Genomic DNA, 22,594 nt, shown 5'->3' with positions numbered 1-22,594 from the left:
TGTCTTTCTACTCCTTTCTTCCTCTTTTTGATGGGATAGGCCACATACTAAGCATGGTCCTCTGGCCATGGAACCGTATGGATAGTTTCTTCAACTCATCAGCACTGGCAAATACTGTCATGGTTCAATACCCTGTTGTGTGGCCACAGAAAATCCTAAGACAAGCCATGTTTAAAAAGACATAGACTAATTGTGAAAATTGGCTTGCATTTTTCATAAGCCGAGTTTGATTTTCACCAGTAAGTTGACTTTTGAAAATATACATTAAATAGCTGCATTTCTTATTCATCAACCAACTTGACATTATAACCACCAAGGACTGATTTGATTTTTAATATGCTTTGAAATCAACAATGATAATTCAAGTTATAGGTTGATAATCAATATTGTGTCAGAATAAAAGCAAATGCCATTTGCTCTAATATGTAGACTCAGAGATAGCTCACAATTAAGAACAGAATAATAGGAAAGAAATAAATTCACATGATCACATATCCCCATGATTTTAGTTATGTTTTAAAATAAAAATAAGCACTTATGATTTACCAGTGTCGAAGAGCCTTACTTCCATTAATTATATATTTTCTTTTTAGAATATTTCTATTGGAGGATGGCAGCCTGAAAATATACAATGTTACTAGGTCAGATGCTGGATCATATACGTGCATGGCCACAAATCAGTTTGGCACTGCAAAGAACACTGGCAGCCTCATTGTAAAAGGTATCATATCATCTTCATTTGTGCTAGATGAACATTGGAAATATGCATGCATATCATGACTTGTATCACAGTGTCAAACCTGTACCATATTATATATGTGAAATAGTTGATTTCACAATTTATTTAAGAGATCTGTTATCGTACTCATTAATAGGATGCACACTTCGCTAGTAAGATATTATGGTAGATGTGAATACTTTGTCAATAAAAAATGCTGTCAGAGTAGAATTAGAGTTCAAACCTACACCTAAATTATTTGACTTTTTACATATGCCTTAATGTTAGGGGCCATGGACATTTTGATAAAGTCACTGGATAACATTTTTTTGGTTAAATGTCTTTCAAAATCTTTCTTTTTATAGGAAATATTTACACATATATAAGGCTACCAAATATGTAACTGGCCTATTTGTTTATATACCTCTAGGTAAAAAACTAATGAAATGCAGAGTCATGCATATGCTTTGATAAGCAGTTCTTTTCAAAGAGAAAAGAATTACAATCTACTGAGTCATTATTACATTTTCATCATAGTAATCAGATAAGCTCATATAATTTATAGATATATATTCTATACACTATTTTTAAGATTTCTAAATTAGTATCAATCCAAATGTTTCTACATTTATCACCAAGGGACATAATTAATATTAGAAGTATCTATTCCCTATCTTTGCTACTTTATTTCGTTGAATGTCAGCTCAAAAAACTAGTATGTTTACTGGAAGCCATGTCATTTCTATCATTTCATTGCCTCCTGAATGATAAAAATAACTCTCTTGATAAAGCAGTTTGAGCAGCTAATTAAGCCCAAATGATTAAAATCAACGTTTGGTGGTTTCTCATATTTTCCATTAAAAATAAATATATTCAATAAAAAAATAGCTGCTACACTTCAACCATCATTTAAAATATCTGAAGAAAAATAAACACCCACCTTTGAGCCCGCAAGATATTTCTGCCAACTTGTCTCAAGCGTATTACATTATGATGACAATTGTCTGAAATACTCTAGGGAAATGTGACTGATAAAACTTGATGTGTCAAAATCCAACCAGTGTGGCACATTTTGAAAAACTTCACTTTCTTAAGATTGTATTGTCATCAAGTTTTAAGACAGAGATGGACTTAAGGGTTTCAAGGTAGATGCTATGGCTATATTTAAGAACAGACTTTTTCTCCAGCAAATTCTGGGCAATACTCAGACACTGAAAAATGTGAATGCTTTATGTTTGAAAAAGTAACAAGTTCTTTAAGGGGAAGAAAGAGATTTATTATATCATTTCAAATTAAGAAGGTGTAGATAGTACACACTAATTTTATTACAGCAGAAGATTAAAATGTGGTAAAGGATGAAAAGGCATTGGATAAATCTTCTAGGCATAGAAAAATCCAGAGGGCATTAAAATATGAAATAGGAAGGATAGAAAATATCAGCAGTAGCAATGCAGTTTCTAGAAGGAAGTTTCTTTAGAATGTCGGTGATGTGGGAGCAGGGCCAGTGTTTTTGCTGCTAAAATACAATAAAATACAATAATGGGGATCCCTTCGCTCTGGAAGATAAGAAAAACAAAAGTTAACTGGTAGATTAAACTGAATGAAGAGGCTCTCTCCCTCCAGTGTTTCTTAAACCTTTGGCATCATGATACTCACTGTCCACTAATAACTGATGAAAGAAAAATAAAAGGTGACAACTAACAAAAATATTAATGAAGAAACTTGGAAGCCACTGGCTGTGTTCTGGTTTAACATTTACATATTTCAGATGTGTCATAGAGCCATGTTTTCTGCACTAGATTCCTAGTTCTTATGATGGAAATAAGTTTATTTACACTTCAAGTATTCCATAAATCGCACCATAATCCCCAGGTACTCCTTTCTTTCCACAAGTAAAAAAAAAAAAAAATCAAGGTAGCTAAGTTAAAAAAAAAAAAAAAAGAATCCTGACTTATATTTTTTTGTTGTTGTTCATTTCTAGTGTCCTTCGCTGAGGCTGTTGAAACAAAATTATCCCACTCAGCACTCCTTGTTACGTTAGTTAGTTCCACCCTTTCTTCTTCTACATCCCTTTCTATCTTCTTATAAACTATATAACTGACTTATTTATTATGTTTATGGGTTTTTGTTGTTGTTGTTGTTTTCTTTTGTCTTTCCTTCCCTTCTAGAACAGAAGCATAAAGTGGTCAGGGATTTCTGTTTTAATCAATGATGAACCGTAAGTCTTAGAACATTGCTGGAAACAGTGTGTGCCCAGTAAATATTTATTAATTTAGTGAAGTGCTATTATTTTATACAGCTTAGTTCACAGGGATACTTTCCATACTGGCTTCCTTGCTCTAAAACCTGACAGTTTTCAATTTTTTGGAGTCTGAACTTCTTAGGATGCTTTTCAAAAAAGGAACATTGAAGAAAAACAAACTTTTTAAGTGCATTCGCTTTCCAATCATAGGGTTTGAATCTTATATTTTTGACCAACATCATTCTCCTCACTCTCCTAAGAGGGTGCAAGCCTAAACCTTTATTGAAATCCAAAAATTCATGAAGAGAATTCATTGTTCTGCTATTTCTAGCACAGTACAGGAGAATAATTTACATATGCAAAAAGAGTAAGCGTTAAGATAACTGATGTCACTATACATGATTGTCAAGTTACTTTCATACATTTACACCTAATAACAGGAAGGAAATTTTGTTACATTTTAAACTTCATGATATATCCACATCCCATTTTAAGTGGATTTTAGGGTCTTTTGCTTCTTCATCATTAACAAGAACTATCCTGTGCAATACAAACATTTACATACTTAACCACAAAAATACATAAATAAATAAAATAAACACAAAATGTGTGTATTGTATAAATAAAAAGTTTTAGAAACTTTGCTTTATTATTTATTTGTAATGTTTAATCTTTATTAAATTGTGTGACTGTCATACAAACACATTTCTATTATTAGCATGTCCTCTTGACTGATACCTCTAATTTCCTTTTATGTAAAAACGTTGAAGACATCACTGCCAAGGAATTATTTTACAACCTACAAATTTGAAGTTTAGAAAAAATTTTAAGAGTGTATATCAATTCAACCATTTTCTTGCCTATTGGGTGTATAGTCATTTGGTTGTTTGTTAACAACATGGCTTAATAGCTGTATATATGTGTGTGTGTTTTCTCATCAATAATGTTCATCTGACTGTCATTACAGAATCAAATATAATTTTGTTTCTCAAGCCTTAATCAGTGGATAGTGACCTTAACGGTAATAGAGTGTTAAGGCGCAAATGAGAAATTTCAGTAAAGCTGATAAAAACAATCATTTCCCTTTGAATTTACTTATCAGCCTCAGTCATGCAAGAAATGTTGTTGTTAGATAGCATGTAAAAAGATAATAGTTACAAGAGTGAGATGTTTTCCAGCTTAGTTTTTAGCTGCTATGGCTTATCTATGTTAAGAGGATTCTGAAGTTATCTGCACTGTATGTTGGAAATTTCTATTTCACTAATACAGCAGGATAAGGCAATTTTCCATTCAAACAATGTGAGTGCAATTAGCAGCAGCTTTGCCAGCGCCTCAGAAGATGCCCAGTGTAATTTGAGGACATGTTTCATAGGCACAAACGGGGAATCAAGAGGAAAGAGATTTTAAGTGGTTTCATTTTGGAGGACTGAGATTCAAATTACAATGCATATATACACTAAGAGGTATATGAAAATCACATAAAAGGGGAAATTATTTGATCTGGCGTTTGGAAAATTATTAAAAAGCAGAGTAACAGCAGGCTATAAAAATGATCTTGTTTGCAGGCAACATTTGTTTTTGTTTCCCCACTGGAGAAGTTTTGGATGTTCAATTATAGGCCTCATTGCTTCAGTGTTATTTTCAACTGAAACGTCGGAACTTGGAAAAGCATATCTAATGTGCAAATTAAGTTTATTGCTGCTCATTTAGTTGTTTATTCTTTGTGATAGAAGTCTTCATTATATCAGCATTACAGACTGGCCTATCCATTTCCTCCAGCAGAATGAGAGAATTCACTAATACCGGTCTACGTTTACTAAGAGAAATACTCAAGATATGTAGATAATTGGAGGCTTTGTGGCACTAAAAGGCAGTTTGAAGGATTTGAGGTATCAAGCTCAGCATTATTGAGAAGTCCAGCTTGATTGAGCAAACCAAAAGTACAATTTCAGAGAAATGGCAAGATGCACTGGAATGCATTTGTCGTATTGTAGTACTTGAAAACACCAGAGAAGTCTCTAGTAGCACTAAAATCTCCCCCACAATATTCTATTCCACATGCCACTTTCCTACAAAGAATAACTGAAAGCATTTCAATAGAATAAAGACTTTGATTTAAAAATTATTGATGGTAAAAATTATTTTCAAGATGAGATAATATATAATGAGTTATTATACTGGTCAGATGAAAAATTTTCCTGTTCTAATATTGAAAGTGATGCTGAGTGAATTACTGAAACTTGAATATTATAATCTCTTCAAGTAAAAATGTAAAAACAAGCACAAAACATGCATCAATTTATCAATGTTATCTTGGTCTTCATGACAATTTAGTTCATAGACTTTTTAAAATGTAGAACATGTCACTCAGATTAAATTACCGTATAAATTATACAGCTGTTTTTTTCTTAACGTATATTTTACAAAACATAACATGAAGGATAGATATTAATGCATTATAGGTTTTACCACTTTTTTTTCAAGATACTTTTACTGCATAGTTTAAGCCAGGTGTCCCCAAACTTTTTACACAGGGGGCCAGTTCACTGTCCCTCAGACCGTTGGAGGGCCGCCACATACTGTGCTCCTCTCACTGACCACCAATGAAAGAGGTGCCCCTTCCTGAAGTGTGGCGGGGGGCCGGATAAATGGCCTCAGGGGGGCGCATGCGGCCCCTGGGCCGTAGTTTGGGGATGCCTGGTTTAAGCCTATTATTGGTCAATGTTTTGTTTTGTTTTTATAAAAATAGGGAATGTATATCCAGGGTTTTATGTCAATTGAAAGAGACCAGACGCAGAAGAGTACAGACCACCTTGTTAAAGTGGTTAATGCACAGCTTCTGAAATTACATTAACCTGCTGTTACTAACATGGACTTTGATGACTTTGTTTTTATTGTTATTCATGTTGCATTTGTTATTATTATTCATTACTATGTGTTAAATACATGCTCTGTCCCAGGCACCATGATAGGTTATTTGTGTATATCATCTTATTTAACTTTCAGAACAATGCTTTGAAGCAGATATTATCATCTCCATTTTATACAAGGGAGACTGAGGAATAGGTTGCTAAAACCACTTGCCCGAGATCCATGTGTTAGTAAGTGGCAGAACTTTTGCTTTTCTTCTTTTCCATCTTTCAACAAATGTATGTATTAAAAACCACATGAGACAATTTTACATGACATTGTTCCAAGTCCAGCAGGAATAAAAATATAGTAACATGCAGATATTAGTACTTTCTCCTAAATATCTCAGCCCTCATTCGAGTGCAGTATTTGTATGTATATTTTTATATGTAAAAGTTCATTAGAGTACAATATTTGTATGTACATTTACAATTTATTATATGTAAATTATATATAAATGTACATTTATGTAAAATTTACATGTAAAATACATAAATTTTACATGTATATTCACTAAATTTTAAAAATGGCATTTGTAACCCAAAATGCACAAGATATAGAACATTATTATGACCCTCCATCTAGAACTACTTTTCATGTCACTTAATCCTTGTTCCTACTACACTCCTAGAAGCAGCTACTATAATAATTTTCTCACCATAGATTTCATACAAATGTTATCTTACAGTGTGCATCCTTTTGTGTTTGGCCTCCTTCATGCAGCATAAACCACTAGCTATCCACCTCCTGTTTTTATTAAGATTAAAAAAAAAAAGACAGTTTAACCAATACATTTATTCTGCAGGTAGCTATATATATACGTATATATATATGTGTATATATATATATATATATATATATATATATATATATATATACATATATATCTTAAACTATTAAGTCTTTTTTATCTTCAGTTTCCCACCCAAACCTGCAAACACTTATACTCACTTGTATCTTGAGTTTTTAGTCAGGAATTGGAAATTTAGCAAATTTACCTTGACCTTTTTCTGACTCTAAAAGAAGCAATTAGGCTATTCTGCTTCTTAGGCATTCTGTCTCTAAATTGGCTCAGTGGTCACTTATGCTCTAGGGCCATTTTAAAATTTTTTTTAGGAATAACATGTGTCATTAAGATGGAAAAGACTCCTCCAGAAGCAAGTTATATTTTCAGTATCTGGATCCTGAATACTCAAGCAAGTAGTTACCAAATGCCTTCAAGTCCAAAAGAGGAATGGGGTTGAAGGGTGTGAAGAAGGGGAAAAAAAATCACATAAATCAAACTTAGCCTTATCTTCCTTTTCTGGCTTTTATTTTTTCATTTGACTCCCCTCATCCCAACGTTCAGAAGAAAATATCCTTTGTATTAGGTCCTAGTGCCAGGTAAAATAAAATTTTCTAACTTCATCTTCTACAAAACTACAGGCTGGGTGTGGTGGCTCATGCCTGTAATCCCAGCACTTTGAAAGGCTGAGGTGGGAGGATTGCTTGAGTGAGACCAGTAGTTTGACACCATAGCAAGACCTTATCTCTACTTAAAAAAAAATAAAAATAAAAATAAAAATTAGTGTTATCTTGGTCTTCATGACAATTTAGTTCATAGTCTTTTTCAAATGCAGCATGTCACTCAGATTAAATTACCACATAAATTTTACAGCTTTTTTTCTTAATGTATATTTTATAAAACATAATGTGAAGGATAGATATTAATACATTATAGGTTTTGGTGGCACATGCCTTTGGTCCCAGCTACTTCGGAAGCTGAGATGGAAGGATCACTTGAGCTCAGAAATTCGAGGTTGTAGTGAGCTATGATCATACCACTGCACTGGGCAACACAGCAGGATCCTATCTCAAAAAAAAAAAAACCCAAAAAACAAAAATCTACAGAAGTCTTCTATTGCATAATTCACTACAGCCTAGCATAAAGTTACTATTGGAAAATAGTCTGAATGAACACTATCTATTTATAAGAAATATAAATATGGTGCCACGAATATGTCATCACTGCCTATTAAGTATTAACATCTTTGAAACAATAGTTTTCATATCTGATTTATTAAGCAGAATCTACAGTGCATGCTCTTTTTAAATAAATGTCAGGCCCTACTTTGTTTTTTAATATAAAAGATCTGTGTTTACATTTTACATTATTATTTGCTAGGAAAGTAGGGTAACTTTGCATGATACTTAGACATGTTTTCTCAATTAGACATCTCAATTTTTCGACAATGCTTTCTCTAGACTGGTTCTTCATTTGTTTCTTTTACTCTGGGGCTCTCAATAGTCTTTTAATACTTATTTCAAGTCATTTAAATATGGAAGTAGTAGATAAATGGGTAATGGTACCTCAAAGTAAAGTGGAATATATGGACCATGATTACTTTGTGCATTGAAATTAAATTTTACTCTGCTGTGGTGAAATATGGTAAGTGCTGCAAGTAGATTTTAATCTGTAGATACATGTGTGAGCAAATAATCATGCACTTGTCTAAGAGGATATAAAACATTTTAGACTTATGGATTTTATATACAAAGAGGAAAAGTATATTAAATAAAGACTAAAAACTCTCATTTCTGGCTTGCTAGACGTGGAGAAATAAAGACCCCATCACACCATTTCCTTGTTTTTTTGTCTGCTTTTCTCTGTCCAAGGTTTATTTCAGAGTATCAGCTTTGATTTCCTGTGTTTGCTTTCACTCCTTTTGTCTGTTTGCTTAGTTTTCTATGGACTTGACAATAATTCATTTCCTAAGCTATCTCAATTGTCTCCCTTCAGTATCAGCCTGCTCTGTGTGTTGAAGCTCCATTGCCTAAACTCCGTGCCTTTTTTGTCTTAACATACTCCCTAATTTTGGTAGATTAAATCTTCCAGTGGATATTTAAGAAGGAATCCAAGAGAAATGCAATTTTTTTTGAAATCTTTCATGTTTGAAAATGTCTTTATTCTATGTTTACATTTTATTAATGGTTTGGTGTGAAACAGAATTCTAGCTTGGAAATCATTGTTTTCAGAAATTTTGAGCTGTTACTCTATTCTGAAAGATGAAACCTTTTGGATTTCTGATCTGTTGTTTGTGACATCTTTTTCCTCTTGTTCTCTAGAATTCCGTATTCTCCAGTGTTTGACAATTTCAAGATAATGTGTCATGTTTTAAAGCTGTTATCAACCATTATACTGGGCATTAGGCAGGCTTTGTCACCCTAGAAACTCATACTTCTTGTTCCTAAATATCTTCCTGAATAATTTAATATTTTATTCTGGCCGTGTACGGTGGCTCACGCCTGTAATCCCAGCACTGTGGGAGGCTGAGGAGGGTGGATCACGAGGTCAAGAGATCGAGATCGTCCTGGCCAACATGGAGAATCCCCGTCACTACTAAAAATACAACAATTACCTGGGCGTGGTGGCACACACCTGTAGTCCCAGCTACTCGGGAGACTGAGGCAGGAGAATTGCTTGAAACCGGGAGGCGGAGATTGCAGTGAGCCGAGATTGTGCTACTGCACTCACGCCTGGCAACAGAGCAAGACTCTGTCTCAATTAAAAAAAAAATATATATATATATATATATACACATATATGTGTGTGTGTGTGTGTGTGTGTGTGTGTGTGTGTGTGTGTGTATTATTCCACTCCATTTCCTAAAAGCCCATTATTTAAATGCTATATTTCCTAAACTGGTAGTCTAGTTTAAAGCTATATTCATCTATATATGTATATATACACATACATGTATATTCCATATAGATTCTATATATTTGATATACCTGTATGTATACATGTATTTTTTTCTTCTTTCATTTTCTCCTAGTCTTCATTTTATAGCTGTACCTACTCTTGGTATATCATCCAGTTTTATGTTTTTAAATACCATCTATCAGTTAATTCCCAAACTCAAATCAAGTTAATTCCAGCTGGAATAGTCCTCCTTAATCCCCAAATCCAGCAGCCTATTTTATCATCTTCACTTACATATTTACTGTATCCTAACACTGAACTCCTGATTCTTACTCTCCAAACTTGTTTCTGCTGTATTCTTTCTCCACTATCCTAATGACAGTCTGCACAGACAGTTGTTTAGACCAAATCTTTGAGATTATTTTTAGTTCTTTTCTTTCATTCAAACCTCATATTCACTTGCCCCAAAATAGTTTCAGCTTCAAGGTACATACAGAATCTAACCACCTCTCACCACTTCAATTAGCAAACTTTAAGCCATGCCATCTCTTTCCCAGAGTATTGCTCTAGCACAGAATTACTCAACCAGGATGATTTTGTCTCCCAGGGGACATTAGCAAAATATGCAAGTATTTTTGTTTTTCACAGCTGCAGGGTCTACTCACATCCATCCTAGATAGAGGCCAGGAATGCTGCTAAGAATCCTACAAGTCAAAGAACACAACCCGCAGCCCTGTACCACACATGTGCTAAACCCCCCCCGACACACACAACAAAGAATTATTTGGACAAAGTGTTCGTAAATATTAAGCTTGGAAACCCAGTATTAGCTTCAAAAGCATTTGTCCTAATTATTTGTTTTCCTTCTAAAAGCTACAGTGTTCCTAACAAAATGTAGGCAAGATTCTGTCACTCTTAGGATTGAAATCTTCTAATGGTTCTTCAGTTCAGTTTTGTTCCTTTTGTTCAGCATTTTTACTGATGTATAACTTGAAGTAAGATAAGGGTGCAATACCAATTAAATGGTTTTTAATAGATGATTGAATAAACAATTAGTATATTTCTGTATTAAGGATCTCTACATCTGTTCAAAATTATACTTATTTCTTTCTCTAACTGACATCAATTACTATATTCTTCAAGCTATTATCTAAAAACCTATTGACAAATGGCCTAAATATTTCTACCAATACACTTAATCTATTATGAAACTTTAGTAGTAATGAAGAATAATCTGTCATAACTAGTTGAAGTAAGTTTAACACAACAACCTCTCACTGATGTTCACCGCAAATATTGTTAAAGAATATTTTTAAAATAAGCAAAAATAGTTATTTCGAGGAATTGTGACAACAGCCAAGGTATTTGCAACATGAGGTGCAGTAGCCTGGAGAAAACAAAAGTACAGATAGGTGAGCTCACATTCCCTGCTGTTGAATTTCTTCTTAGAAATTTACAATTTCCTAAGCAGTATAAATCAGGAATGAAGAAACCAAACAGAAAGCAGAAAACATCTAAGCAGACATTTTGGTAACTTTACAGTGAATGGAAAAACAAATAGAGGTTCAGAATAAACCATAGAGTGAGATTTGCTAAGCAACTCAACCTTGAGTCAGGACATCCAAAATACTGTGTCCTAGTACGAAAACAAAACAAAACAAAACAAAATACAATTGACTAGGACTTAAAATGACTAAGATCCAGACTCAGTTCATATCAGTTCTGGACCAGCTTCTGGCTATTTTCCTAATGCATGCTTAAAAATGTAAATCTTCTTGTAAAAAATATAACATTATAAAACCATTAAGTTTTTGATCCATAATATGTAGCATTCAATAAAATGTTGCGAGGAATAACAGGAGCTAAGACCAAATGACCAAAAGCCAGAGGAAAAAAAAATAGTAATAGGTCTCAGTGATAGAAATATTGAAGTTTTCAGAAAGAGCTTTAAAATAATCTCGATTAATGTATTTTAAAAAATAGATGACAAGATGGAGAATTTCAGAAACGAAATGGCATGTGTTAAAACTCCAATGGAAAGTGTAGAACTGACAATTGCAAGAGCTAATATGAAGAACAATACATTAATTTAACACCAGAATAGATATAGCAGAAAGAGAATTAATAAAGGGAAGGATATATGAATAGAAAATATCTAGACTGTGACATGGAGAGATAATACAGTGATAAAGACAGTAAGTATCATAAGGAAAATATGGAATGTGGTAAATAACTTTTAACATACATAAAATCATTGTTCCAAAAGGAGCAGAGAAGACTGAAAGAAAGTTAGGCATAAAAAATATTTGAAGAAATATTTGCCAGATATTTAAAAACCTGAAAATAATAACAAGCATTCAATTCAAGAAATTGTGTGAGCCCCAATTCAGACAAATACAAACGAAAGCTTAGCTAAGCACATAGTAGTAAAACTAAAGGAAAAAAAATCAGATAAAAAAGATGCATTATGTCAAAAAACCAAGACTGGCAATTGATATAACAAGGGAAAAAAGAACCCAGAAGAAAATGAAATGACATTTGTAGTGGGCTAAAGACAATACCAGTAAGAATCCTATTCCCATTTAAAAATTCCCCCCAAATAAAGACAAAATAAAGATGCTTTCGAAGAAACAAAACCTGAGAGAATCCTCATTATTTAAAAAAATAAAAATTGCTTATGTTTAAGGTGTACAACACCTTAAATGTTTTGATATACATGTGCTTAATAAAATGGTTACTCTAGTCAAGCAAGTTAACCCATTTCCTCATACATCTGTCTCTTTGGTGTGATGAGAACACCTGAAGTCTGCTTTCTTGAAAATTCTCAGTACACAATATCGTATTTATGATACAGTAGTATTAACTGTATCATCGTGCTGTGCATTCTAGCTCTAGACTTATTTATTCTACATAATAGTAACTTTGTACCTTTTGACCAACATCTTCCTATTTCCCTCACATTTCTGCTCTGAGTGACCAACACTCTACTGTCTGTTTGTATGTATTTGACATTTTTTGATGCCACCTACAAGTTAGATCTCATAGGGTTTTTCTTTCTATGTCTGGCTTACTTTATCTAGCATAGTTCCTCCAGATTCATCTATGTTGTTGCAAATGGTAGTATCTCCTTTTATAGAGCTGAATAATATTCCCTTGTGTATACATATCAGAAATTCTTTATCCATCATCCATTGATGGACCCTAGGTGATCTTCATATCTTACCTATCATGAATAATGCTGCACATGTGGATGCAGATATAACTTTGACTGTTGATTTTATTTCCTTTGGCTATTTATCCACAAGAGGGATTGCTGGGTTGTATGGTATCTTTGTTTTTAGCTTTAAGGAAACTTCCATACTGTTTTCCATAATAGGTATACTAATTAATATTCTCACCAACAGTATATGTGTTCTCTTTCTCTCAACCTTAGATAACACCTCTTGTCTTTCGGATAATAGCTATCCTAACAGGTGTGATGTGACATCTCATCGTGGTTTAGATTTGCATTTCCCTGATGATTAATGATGTTGAGCACCTTTTCACATACCTGTTTGCTATTTGTATGTGTTTGGAAAATGTCTGTTAAATTTCAGAGCAGTACTAACAGAAATGCTAATGAAGTTTCTACAGTTAGAAGGAAAACCATGTATACAGAAGAAGAAATACAGAGCAATAGAAAGGGTTAATATCTTAATATATATTGTAATTTGACATTCTGAGGAATTCAGTAGAAAAAAGACCAATTTTTTTCTTTGTCTTCTCTTTTTCTTTCTTTCTTTCTTTCTTTTTTTTTGAGACAGAATCTCACTCTATTGCCCAGGCTGGAGTGGAGTGGCTCAATCTCAGCTCACTGCAACCTCCACCTCCCGGTTCAAGCAATTCTCCTGCCTCTGCCTCCCAAGTGGCTGGGACTATAGGCTCATGCCACCATGCCCAGCTAATTTTTTTGTATTTTAAGTAAAGATGGAGTTTTACCATGCTGACCAGGCTGGTCTCGTGATCCACCCGCGTTGGCTTCCCAAATTGCTGGGATTACAGGCATGAGCCACTGCACCCCAACCCCAATACCAATTTTTTAAAGTGTTTATTTCTAGTCCTCACAAATTAACTAGTGAGAGAAAATATCGGAGAGTTTTGTTACCTGTTTGAAGTGCTATTTATACACTAGTTTATTTTATACTGGTTTCTTAGCAACATTTTCTATAATGTCAAGGAATAGACCCATGTTTGTACGGAAAGAAGAGTTTGATGATTTTTCTTATACATTTGTTTGTCCTTTGGAAGGATTTTAAAACTTCAGAAACCTTAGCAGTTACTATTCAGAAAAGTGACGTTGATAAAGATTTTAACTGAGTTGAAGGAACAAAAAACCAAACAAACAAAATAATATTTTCTGTATGGTTAGGCAAAATCAATTATACATTTAATTGTCATCCCCTTGCTTCTAAACATGTAGAGATCATGAAATGTACAAGTGTATTTGGTCATTAATATAGAGAACCAGTCCCATTTTTAAGTGTTTAAAGAAATCACACTAAACGATCCTAACATTTGATGTAATTTGTCTTCATGTTTGCTGGGGTTCTTGTAACTAAAATGCATTCTGGAAACATCATTGGCTATTATGAGATACGAATTCAAGTAAGGCTATTCATCAAAAGTGCCATGTCATATTATTCTTTGTAAGAATAGAACTGATAGATGAAGTTGTTTTTATATAATAACTTTTATCTCACTGACATATATTGAAAATGGTAGATATTCTGTGATTTTACAAACTCATCATGAATGTCATTTATATTTAGGACAATTTCAAAAAGTGGCCCATTCTTATGACTTTAGAAAGTGAATAAGAATATTCCTCCCTATTCTGCATGTAAATTTTCACTATCCCCCAACATGTTCTTCCTGTCTTTTATTATTGAAAATTACAAGCACACACAGAAGAAGAGGAAATAGTATAAGAAACTCTCATGTATACATCACTTAGAGTCAGTTGAAGACAGCTCATATCCAACCTTGTTTAATCTATACACTTACCTACTTCCACATCTCCAATTATCTGGAGGCAAATCTCAAACCTCAATAATGTCATCCACAAATAGAATGTATCTTTAAAAGTTTAGGGAATCTTCTTTTTAATATAACAATAAAACTAGATTTCTTATCTTAACTAATTATTATTTCTAAATTATTGATAATTTAAATTTCCATGATAGTCTCAAAAATATGTAAGCATGTATGTGTATGCATGTTAAATAGAAACACACATATTTTATATGAGTATGTATACATATATATATATATATATATATATATATGTGTGTGTGTGTGTGTGTGTTGTGTGTAATCCTCTTCAATCATGAAAGCAATTATTTCCAGACACTGTTTCCTTATATCCCAAGATGTACTTCCATTTCTATGTAGAACACTTTATGTATCAAGAAATGTTACATGGATTAAAAATATTTCATACTCTACCAAATGTAGGAAACCTTGAATTAGATAAAATTTTAAAAATAAAAACCTTACTTTTAATGACAAAAAATGCAATTACTTTTGCACCAACCCAATAAGTAAGTGCTCCTTTCACCTAGGAATTCTCAGAGTATTTAACAGGTTAAAATGCTTAAGAAATGATAAAAGTGGATATAATATACAGAATTAATTACAGGTAATCTTGGGACTCCATCTTTATTTCTCTCTTGAAATATTACTAACGAGTAACATTTACTGGATATAAATTTTTCCTAAATCTGCACTATTAGAGAATTTCTGACAATATATTTTATATTTCAATATTTCTTAAATAGAAAATTCAGGTTCAAGTTTTAAAAACTAAGGCAACATTTCTCAAAGCATGATTTCTAGACTACTTCAGAATCAACTGGAGAAGCCTGATAAAAGTACATATTCAAGGTGTAGACATACTGAATCAGTATTTCTGGTGGAAGCTGAGGAATTCACCTTTTGACAAATGCTCAGGAAATTCTTGCACGTGCTAAAATTTTAAAACCATTGGATCAGACTTCCTACAAATGGTTAAGGTATATGCAAGAACAAAATGATATTAAATGATTGTGAATAAATAACCCTTTGTTTTGTTCGAAAAGACTTAAAGAGTCTCAAATTTTCCCAAACGATAGAGTCCAGCATAGTCAGCATTTCTTCTTTTCAATTTGTTACAATTCAGGCCCTAAATATCTCACTGATCCATAAATACCAAGAAGTATTTCAGTGTCAATGAGCCTCAAGTTACTGCAGATACTCCACTGGTATACATGCACTCTTAGGAGTAGAATATAGGATCTGAGTGGTTTGAAGAAATCTCTCAGATGCTTGAGTTTCTTAAGAATTTAAGGTGTATTTGATGAAGGAATTAATGGGCTAAAGCCCCTCTTCTTTCCACAGAGTAGCATTAGCAATTTTGTATGTTTCGGCTGCCCAAGCACCACTCTCCCAGTCCCTGTAAGTGTGATTTTTGTCTCTGTGGGTATTTGTGTTGGTGCTGGGGCTGAGGCTGCACATGGTTGCAGAATGAACTCTTTTGTAGAGCAATCAGTGGTGTTATGGCTATTAGACAGCCACCTGCACAGGATGAGGACAGATCTGCCTGTGTTGTGCAGAGAGGTTACATCAGTTAAAAATGTTCTTGTCCAAGCACCTCATCACCCACACAGGAGGCCACTTCGTGGAGGAACTATGCATCCCCTTTTTCTGGATAATAAGCCTGCTTACAAAAGGCTACTTCTTTTTAAATACAGTTTATTTTTCACACTGCAGATCATGGCATGTCATCATATCATGCCTTTGCTTTGTACTTTCAATGTTTTCAATTTTACAGCAAGAAATGTATTTCTAAAGTGTTTAATTGATGAATAATAATTATGTGTATTTGTGGGATACGATGTGATATTTTGATGTATGTATACATTGTGTAATGATTAAATTAAGCTATTTAACACAGCCACCACTTCACATCCTATCATTTTTTTGTGATGAGAACAATTAAAATCCTCATTGAGAAATTATCAAATATGTCTTACATTAACTATAGTCACCATGGTATGCCGTAGGTCTCTAAAACTTATTCCTCCTGTCTAATTGAAATTTTGTACCCTGTGAACAATGTCTCCCCATTCCCCATTCCTCCCTCTCACCAGCCTATAATAACCACCATGCTACTCTCTACTTCTATGCAAGAATACATTTCTTAGCATGACATCCAGAGCTGGTTTCACGGACATACAATCCAGTCACACAGAGCCTGGTGCTGAGGGAAGCCCCAGGTTTGGGGTAATGTTCTGCTGTGACTGTCTTGAAATTCTTAATTATTTTATGTGTCAATTTGTGTTTTGTAAGTATGTAAGTATGTACAGAACACAAATTGAGAGATAAAATGATTAAGAATGTATTTATAACCTGTGTGTGCATGAGCTGCTGCTGCTGCTGCTGCTTCACTGTAACCACATGCATGTACGGTAGCATATGTAGCAGCAGCAGCTCATGTACACACGGGTTCAGGCCTGAGGACGCACCAGTCAGCATGCATGCATAGCAGTTGGTGTGATGTGCAGTGTGCAGGTGTGCACGCACGCCTGTGTAGTCATAGTCCTGCAGTCCTGAGGGTGGGCACATCAGAACCTGGGCCTCTTAGATGGATGCAGAGGATGGTGGTAGCAGCTATAGAAACAGCAGTGGGTCGCAGCAAAGGCTGCAGGAGGAGACTTCAAAAAGGGTCAATGTGAGGATCCAAGGTGGGAGGCCAGCTTGCCCATACATCCCTGTAGGCTTTCTCTGTGGAATTTCCAGAAATACTAACTTTCCAGCCTGAGCCCCATAACAGAAAATGTTAGTACTCAGACAATAAACTTTGTCAATAAATTATTGCAAATTGAAGGCATACGCATGGACATTGCATGAAATCCACAGTCTTAGAAATAGAAATTAAACTTAAAGATTATTCCAGTCAATGGTAAGAACATTTTTTTAATATGAAGCTTTGGGGAAACCAATTATTGATGAGTTTTTTTTTGTAATTGAAGGTACAAAAATGGAATGCAAAAACAGGCATTTTGAATTATATGACAATCATGAAGTCCCTTTCAATTTATTGTACAACCTCCACAAGTTATAGCATATGCCAGAGGAAATATTAAGATTCCATTGCATACATTTATATTTAAAACTAATATCAGGCTCTCACAAAACGGATTTGTATAAAGAGTTAAAGTTTTTTTTGAAAAAATTGGTGAAAGGAATCATCAGCTGTAGATGTTCTGAAATTTATATTTCAATGTAATTCATCAGAAACTTATGACTATTTCTATAGTCTATAAAACAGGCTTAATGGTTTCTCAAAAGTTGCATCAGCGGTAAGATAGTTTGCAAAATAAAAACTTTTCTAAAAGTATTTGTGATCTTGCATTTGCCAGGAGTGACTGATGTCACTGAACATTTTAATTGAAAATGAAGTTGCTAAAATTATAAATTCTGTTGATCTAGTAAATGAGTTACCAGAAAACTAAATGAGAAAATTATAAAATCAATCAAGATATAACCTTAATAAAATATTATTTATTATATCATATAAAATTATGACAGCAAAATCATCTATTTTGTAATGTGTGTGTCATGACTCATCTGTGAGTGTTACCCTGATTTTATTGTATAAGTAATAAGTTACTTTAAAGTAAAAAATTTTATATTTAGTACCTTTGATAACACTTTTTTCTCTTTTTCAAAAAGATACCCCACATTTTCATTTTGCCCTGGGACTCATAAATTATGCAGCTGATCTTAATGACATTTGTGACTTATGTCTTGAGTATGGCTATCATCCAGCTTCATCTTCTTCACTTTCACTCCTCTCCTACTCTTCATTTAATCCTAGCCTTCTCAGCAACATGGCTGCACTGAATCTGTCAATTACAGTTCTTCACATAATTTCTCTGTGAATGCTCTTGCCTGTATAGGGAATCTAGTTTCCTCTCTTTCCCTGCTACCTTTATGTAGCTCACTACTACTTGCCTTTTATTTCCCAGCTAAAACAGTTTTTTCTTAATAAACTGATCCCCTCAGCATCTGCCAAACATTTTGAAAAAGTCACTTTTAGTATATGGTGCTTGTCACACATTACTGTATAGTGGTTGATATGATCTGATTAATGCTAGCTTCCTTCTGTAGATTTTCATCTCTGTGAAGGAACACTCCTTATCTTTTTTATTTGGTGCAGGGTTCCCCCCTCCCATTTTCTTCACCATTGTGACTTCAGTATTAGCAGAGGATTGGACATAAGTTACTTGCTCAATAAATGTTAGTTACAAATGAATTAACTAGTGAAAAATGTAATCATTAATGATAACACAAACATTTCTTATTCATAAAGTTTTAGAGATTATTACTGTATTACAATGAGCTATGTAGATAGGGAATAATTTGTCTAATTTTGCCATTATATGGTATCATAAATGGAAGGACTTGCTGTCATTTTTAATGTTTGAAAATTACCTTAATTGCATGATCTAAAACTTTAAATCTGGGCAGTTTTGCTCTGTCAACACATCCAATTAGCCAACTCATCCTCCTATAAATGTAAATAAGACATTTGTGATTTGTTTTCAGAGCAAATACAAAAGGAAAATATATTTTCTTGTTCTAAAAAATTTTCTTAGATCCCTAGGTATAATTTACCCTTATTTTGGTTGCAGATCTATGAAGAAGGCTTGGAATTAAGAATGGGCATAGTCTACAAAAACATTCTTCAAATTTCTGCTTAGAAATAATTAGAATATAAAGTGCATGCATCTGGCCAGGTGCAGTAATTCACATCTGTAATCCTAGCTCTTTGGAGTCCAAGTCGGGTGAATCACTTGATGTCAGGAGTTCGAGACCAGCCTGGCCAACATGGTGAAACTCTGTCTCTGCTAAAAATACAAAAATTAGCCTGGCGTGGTGGTGTATACCTGTAATCCCAGCTACTCAGGAGGCTGAAGCAGAAGAATCTCTTGAACCTGGGAGGCGAGGGTTGCCATGAGCTGACAAGGTGTCACTGCACTCCAGCCTGGGCAACAGAGCAAGACTCCATCTCAAATAATTATAATAATAAAAATCAATAAAAAGTGCATGCATCTAATATAAAAATAGAAAGAGGATTTAAATAGTTTAAAAAGAAGGCCTATCTGATATTGATTAGGAGCCCAATTTTCTCCATTATATTCATATTCAGAAATATAGCATGTGTTTTTATTTTTCCATGTCTCTTTTGTCAATATGTACCTTAACATCCCAAATTATTACTTCCTAGTTTCCACTTTCAAATACTTATGAAGAAAAAATTAAAAATGTTTAAATGGTCAAATAATAATTAAACATTCTATTGGTAAAATGCAGTCACACATTAATGTGAACATATAAATGCAATCTCAATGTTAGTTTGGTTTCTAAGGCAGGATGAAGAAGCTAGAAGAAAGTGAAGCTTTTGGTCCATGTCTTAGAGGGCTAAACTTTATCTTATAAATGACCCATAGAGAAAGAGATGCTCCAGGGTCATTTCACTGTTTTTAAACTTCTTCATGTACAATATTTTTTATAATAACTTTCCTAAAACCGTTATTCTTGAATGTAAAGCTTTCAAAAAATTTTATTCTTGGTAAGATGGTACATATCTAAATCCAAACGTTTGCCCAGGGCCCCTTCATGGATACTGAGTTGCCCTTTTGATCAATTCTCAACACTCTGGATCAGAATTTTATTATTAACAAAGTAGTCAAAAATGATCTACATTGTGAATTCTTCTTTAATCTGAACAAATACAGGACTCTCAAGTACAACTGGCACATCCTAGGATTGTCCTTTGAAATTCTGGTCAATGAAATGCTAGATCTTGTAGAACAAATATTGAAATAGAAACTAACTTTTCTAGAGGGAAAGTTTTTATGATGGATGCGTAATTCTAACACTGAAAAATCTGAATTATAAAAGGGAAAACTTCCAAATTCCCTATTCATGTTGCATTAACTAAAAGTGAAATTTATTGTCACAACTGTGTCAAAGGTAGAATAAATATGTTGCATTCACCCTCTTAAATATATACATATGACTAAATCTTTATAGAAACTATGGTGGTCATAATCTTAGGAACATAGTTTGTCTCATAGTATTTGAAGTTAACAGAGAGTATTTACGGCTGTTACCAGTGTGTCAATTATGTTATGACTCAAAATTTAGAAGAAAATACAACAAACATGGCACAGTACATTCGATATATATGGAATGCCATTTTTTGAAGTCTACAGATTTCTGTAAATTATTTCCATATAAGGTATAAATAAAACTATGTTTTTAATTTTAGTATAGGTAATAAGCTATAATGAAAATAAACATAGGACATTTAAAAACAGGCAATAGAATATTCATACTGGACATAGTAGAACTCCAGCTTTTGTTTATATAATTTCAAATGATTAAAAAAGGATTCAGAAATATGTATTTTATAGCCATGCGCTTGCATTTCATAAGCTTTTAAAAAAATAATATTTTTTTCTCAACAGAGAGAACTGTCATTACCATCCCACCTTCCAAAATGGATGTTACAGTTGGCGAGAGTATAGTGCTACCATGCCAGGTGTCGCATGACCCCTCCATTGAAGTGGTATTTATATGGTTTTTCAATGGAGATGTCATAGACTTAAAAAAAGGAGTGGCTCATTTTGAAAGGATTGGAGGAGTAAGTTACTGAAATTGTTAAATGCTTAATAAAATGAATCAAATGTTTTACATGAATCACCATTTTTTATAATTACTCTCTCCATCTTTATTTGCATGGATAATCACTGTCTGTTTTAGAAAATGCAGTTGTTTTTGTTTCTGTTTACTTTGCTTTGTGTCTCTCATAGAAATACTTGTTTTCTAGATGTAATTATAATAAGGGGGATAATAAAAGGGTTTAGATGCAAGAAATGAAAATGATGCTAGTATATCTTTTAATTTCAGAGTTGTTTTATGTTTAATATTTATCCAGCTGTAAAAATAAGATAGGACTTGTTACATGGGCTTAGATTTTTATCCTTTTCTCCCTTTCTATCTGCAGGAATCTGTTGGGGATTTGATGATAAGGAATATTCAGTTAAATCATTCAGGAAAATATCTCTGCACGGTACAAACAACCCTAGAAAGTTTATCTGCAGTAGCGGATATCATTGTGAGAGGTAAGCATAAATTGTGAAAAAATGATCACATTGTTTACTCACAGTCACAATGTTGATATCTAAATTGTAGACCTCTGAGAAACCACATCATGATATGGAAGTGAGATTAAATTACATAGATTTTTTATTTTCTAAACCTCAAGACTCCAAGGTATGGGTAGTGTGGTTATGGACATAGAATTCTGTAGGATTTATCTATAATGAACAGTCTGGCTTGGCAAGCAGTGTCAGTACCTAATACTGAGGCATGCCTTCTGTTTATAATAAATCATTCTTGTCAATGCAGGGTCAAATCCACATGCTCCTGTAGTGCTTCCTATTAGTTGCATTTATTTGAATTAGATTTAAGATGAATTAAAGACAATGGTTCTCAATTTTTGAGTATAGGTTGATATGCAATCACCATATGCCTGACATTTTCTAATCCCCAGAGGAAGCACTACTAAATTAATGTCTCTTACCACATAAATGGAATTAATACAACTTTATTTCTAATAATGTGCTACAAGTATATTATGGTCAATATTTTACTTTTTAAGCACAACAGATAAAAATAAACCTTCCTTGTCCCAAATTAATGAATGTAAGTATCTCCAATGTAGTCATGCTAAAACATGTTTTTCCAGGTCCACCAGGTCCTCCTGAGGACGTGAAAGTGGAAGACATTTCCAGCACTACTTCTCAACTAAGCTGGAGACCAGGCCCAGATAATAACAGTCCCATTCAAATATTTACTATTCAGACTCGGACACCATTTTCTGTGGGTTGGCAGGCTGTTGCTACAGGTGAGTGACAAAAGTGTTTTGGGATGCTTTTAAAAGAATAATATT

At 33.6% G+C, this 22,594-nt stretch overlaps 1 protein-coding gene across 2 annotated transcripts in view; it reads left to right on the top strand.

Moving 5' to 3' along the window:
* CNTN6 (contactin 6) overlaps positions 1-22,594 on the top strand; it is a 297,903-nt gene that overhangs the window by 248,807 nt on the left and 26,502 nt on the right. For both annotated transcript variants that reach the window (XM_074404894.1, XM_074404893.1), the window contains exons 12-15: positions 594-721; positions 21,108-21,283; positions 21,647-21,764; positions 22,391-22,549. In XM_074404894.1, the coding sequence (XP_074260995.1) occupies positions 594-721; positions 21,108-21,283; positions 21,647-21,764; positions 22,391-22,549 (581 nt within the window). The remainder of the gene's footprint in view (positions 1-593; positions 722-21,107; positions 21,284-21,646; positions 21,765-22,390; positions 22,550-22,594) is intronic.

This window comes from Saimiri boliviensis, chromosome 8 (genome assembly GCF_048565385.1).
Source record: "Saimiri boliviensis isolate mSaiBol1 chromosome 8, mSaiBol1.pri, whole genome shotgun sequence".
Taxonomy (NCBI): Eukaryota; Metazoa; Chordata; class Mammalia; order Primates; family Cebidae; genus Saimiri; species Saimiri boliviensis.
This window is presented reverse-complemented; position numbering and strand designations above follow the sequence as displayed.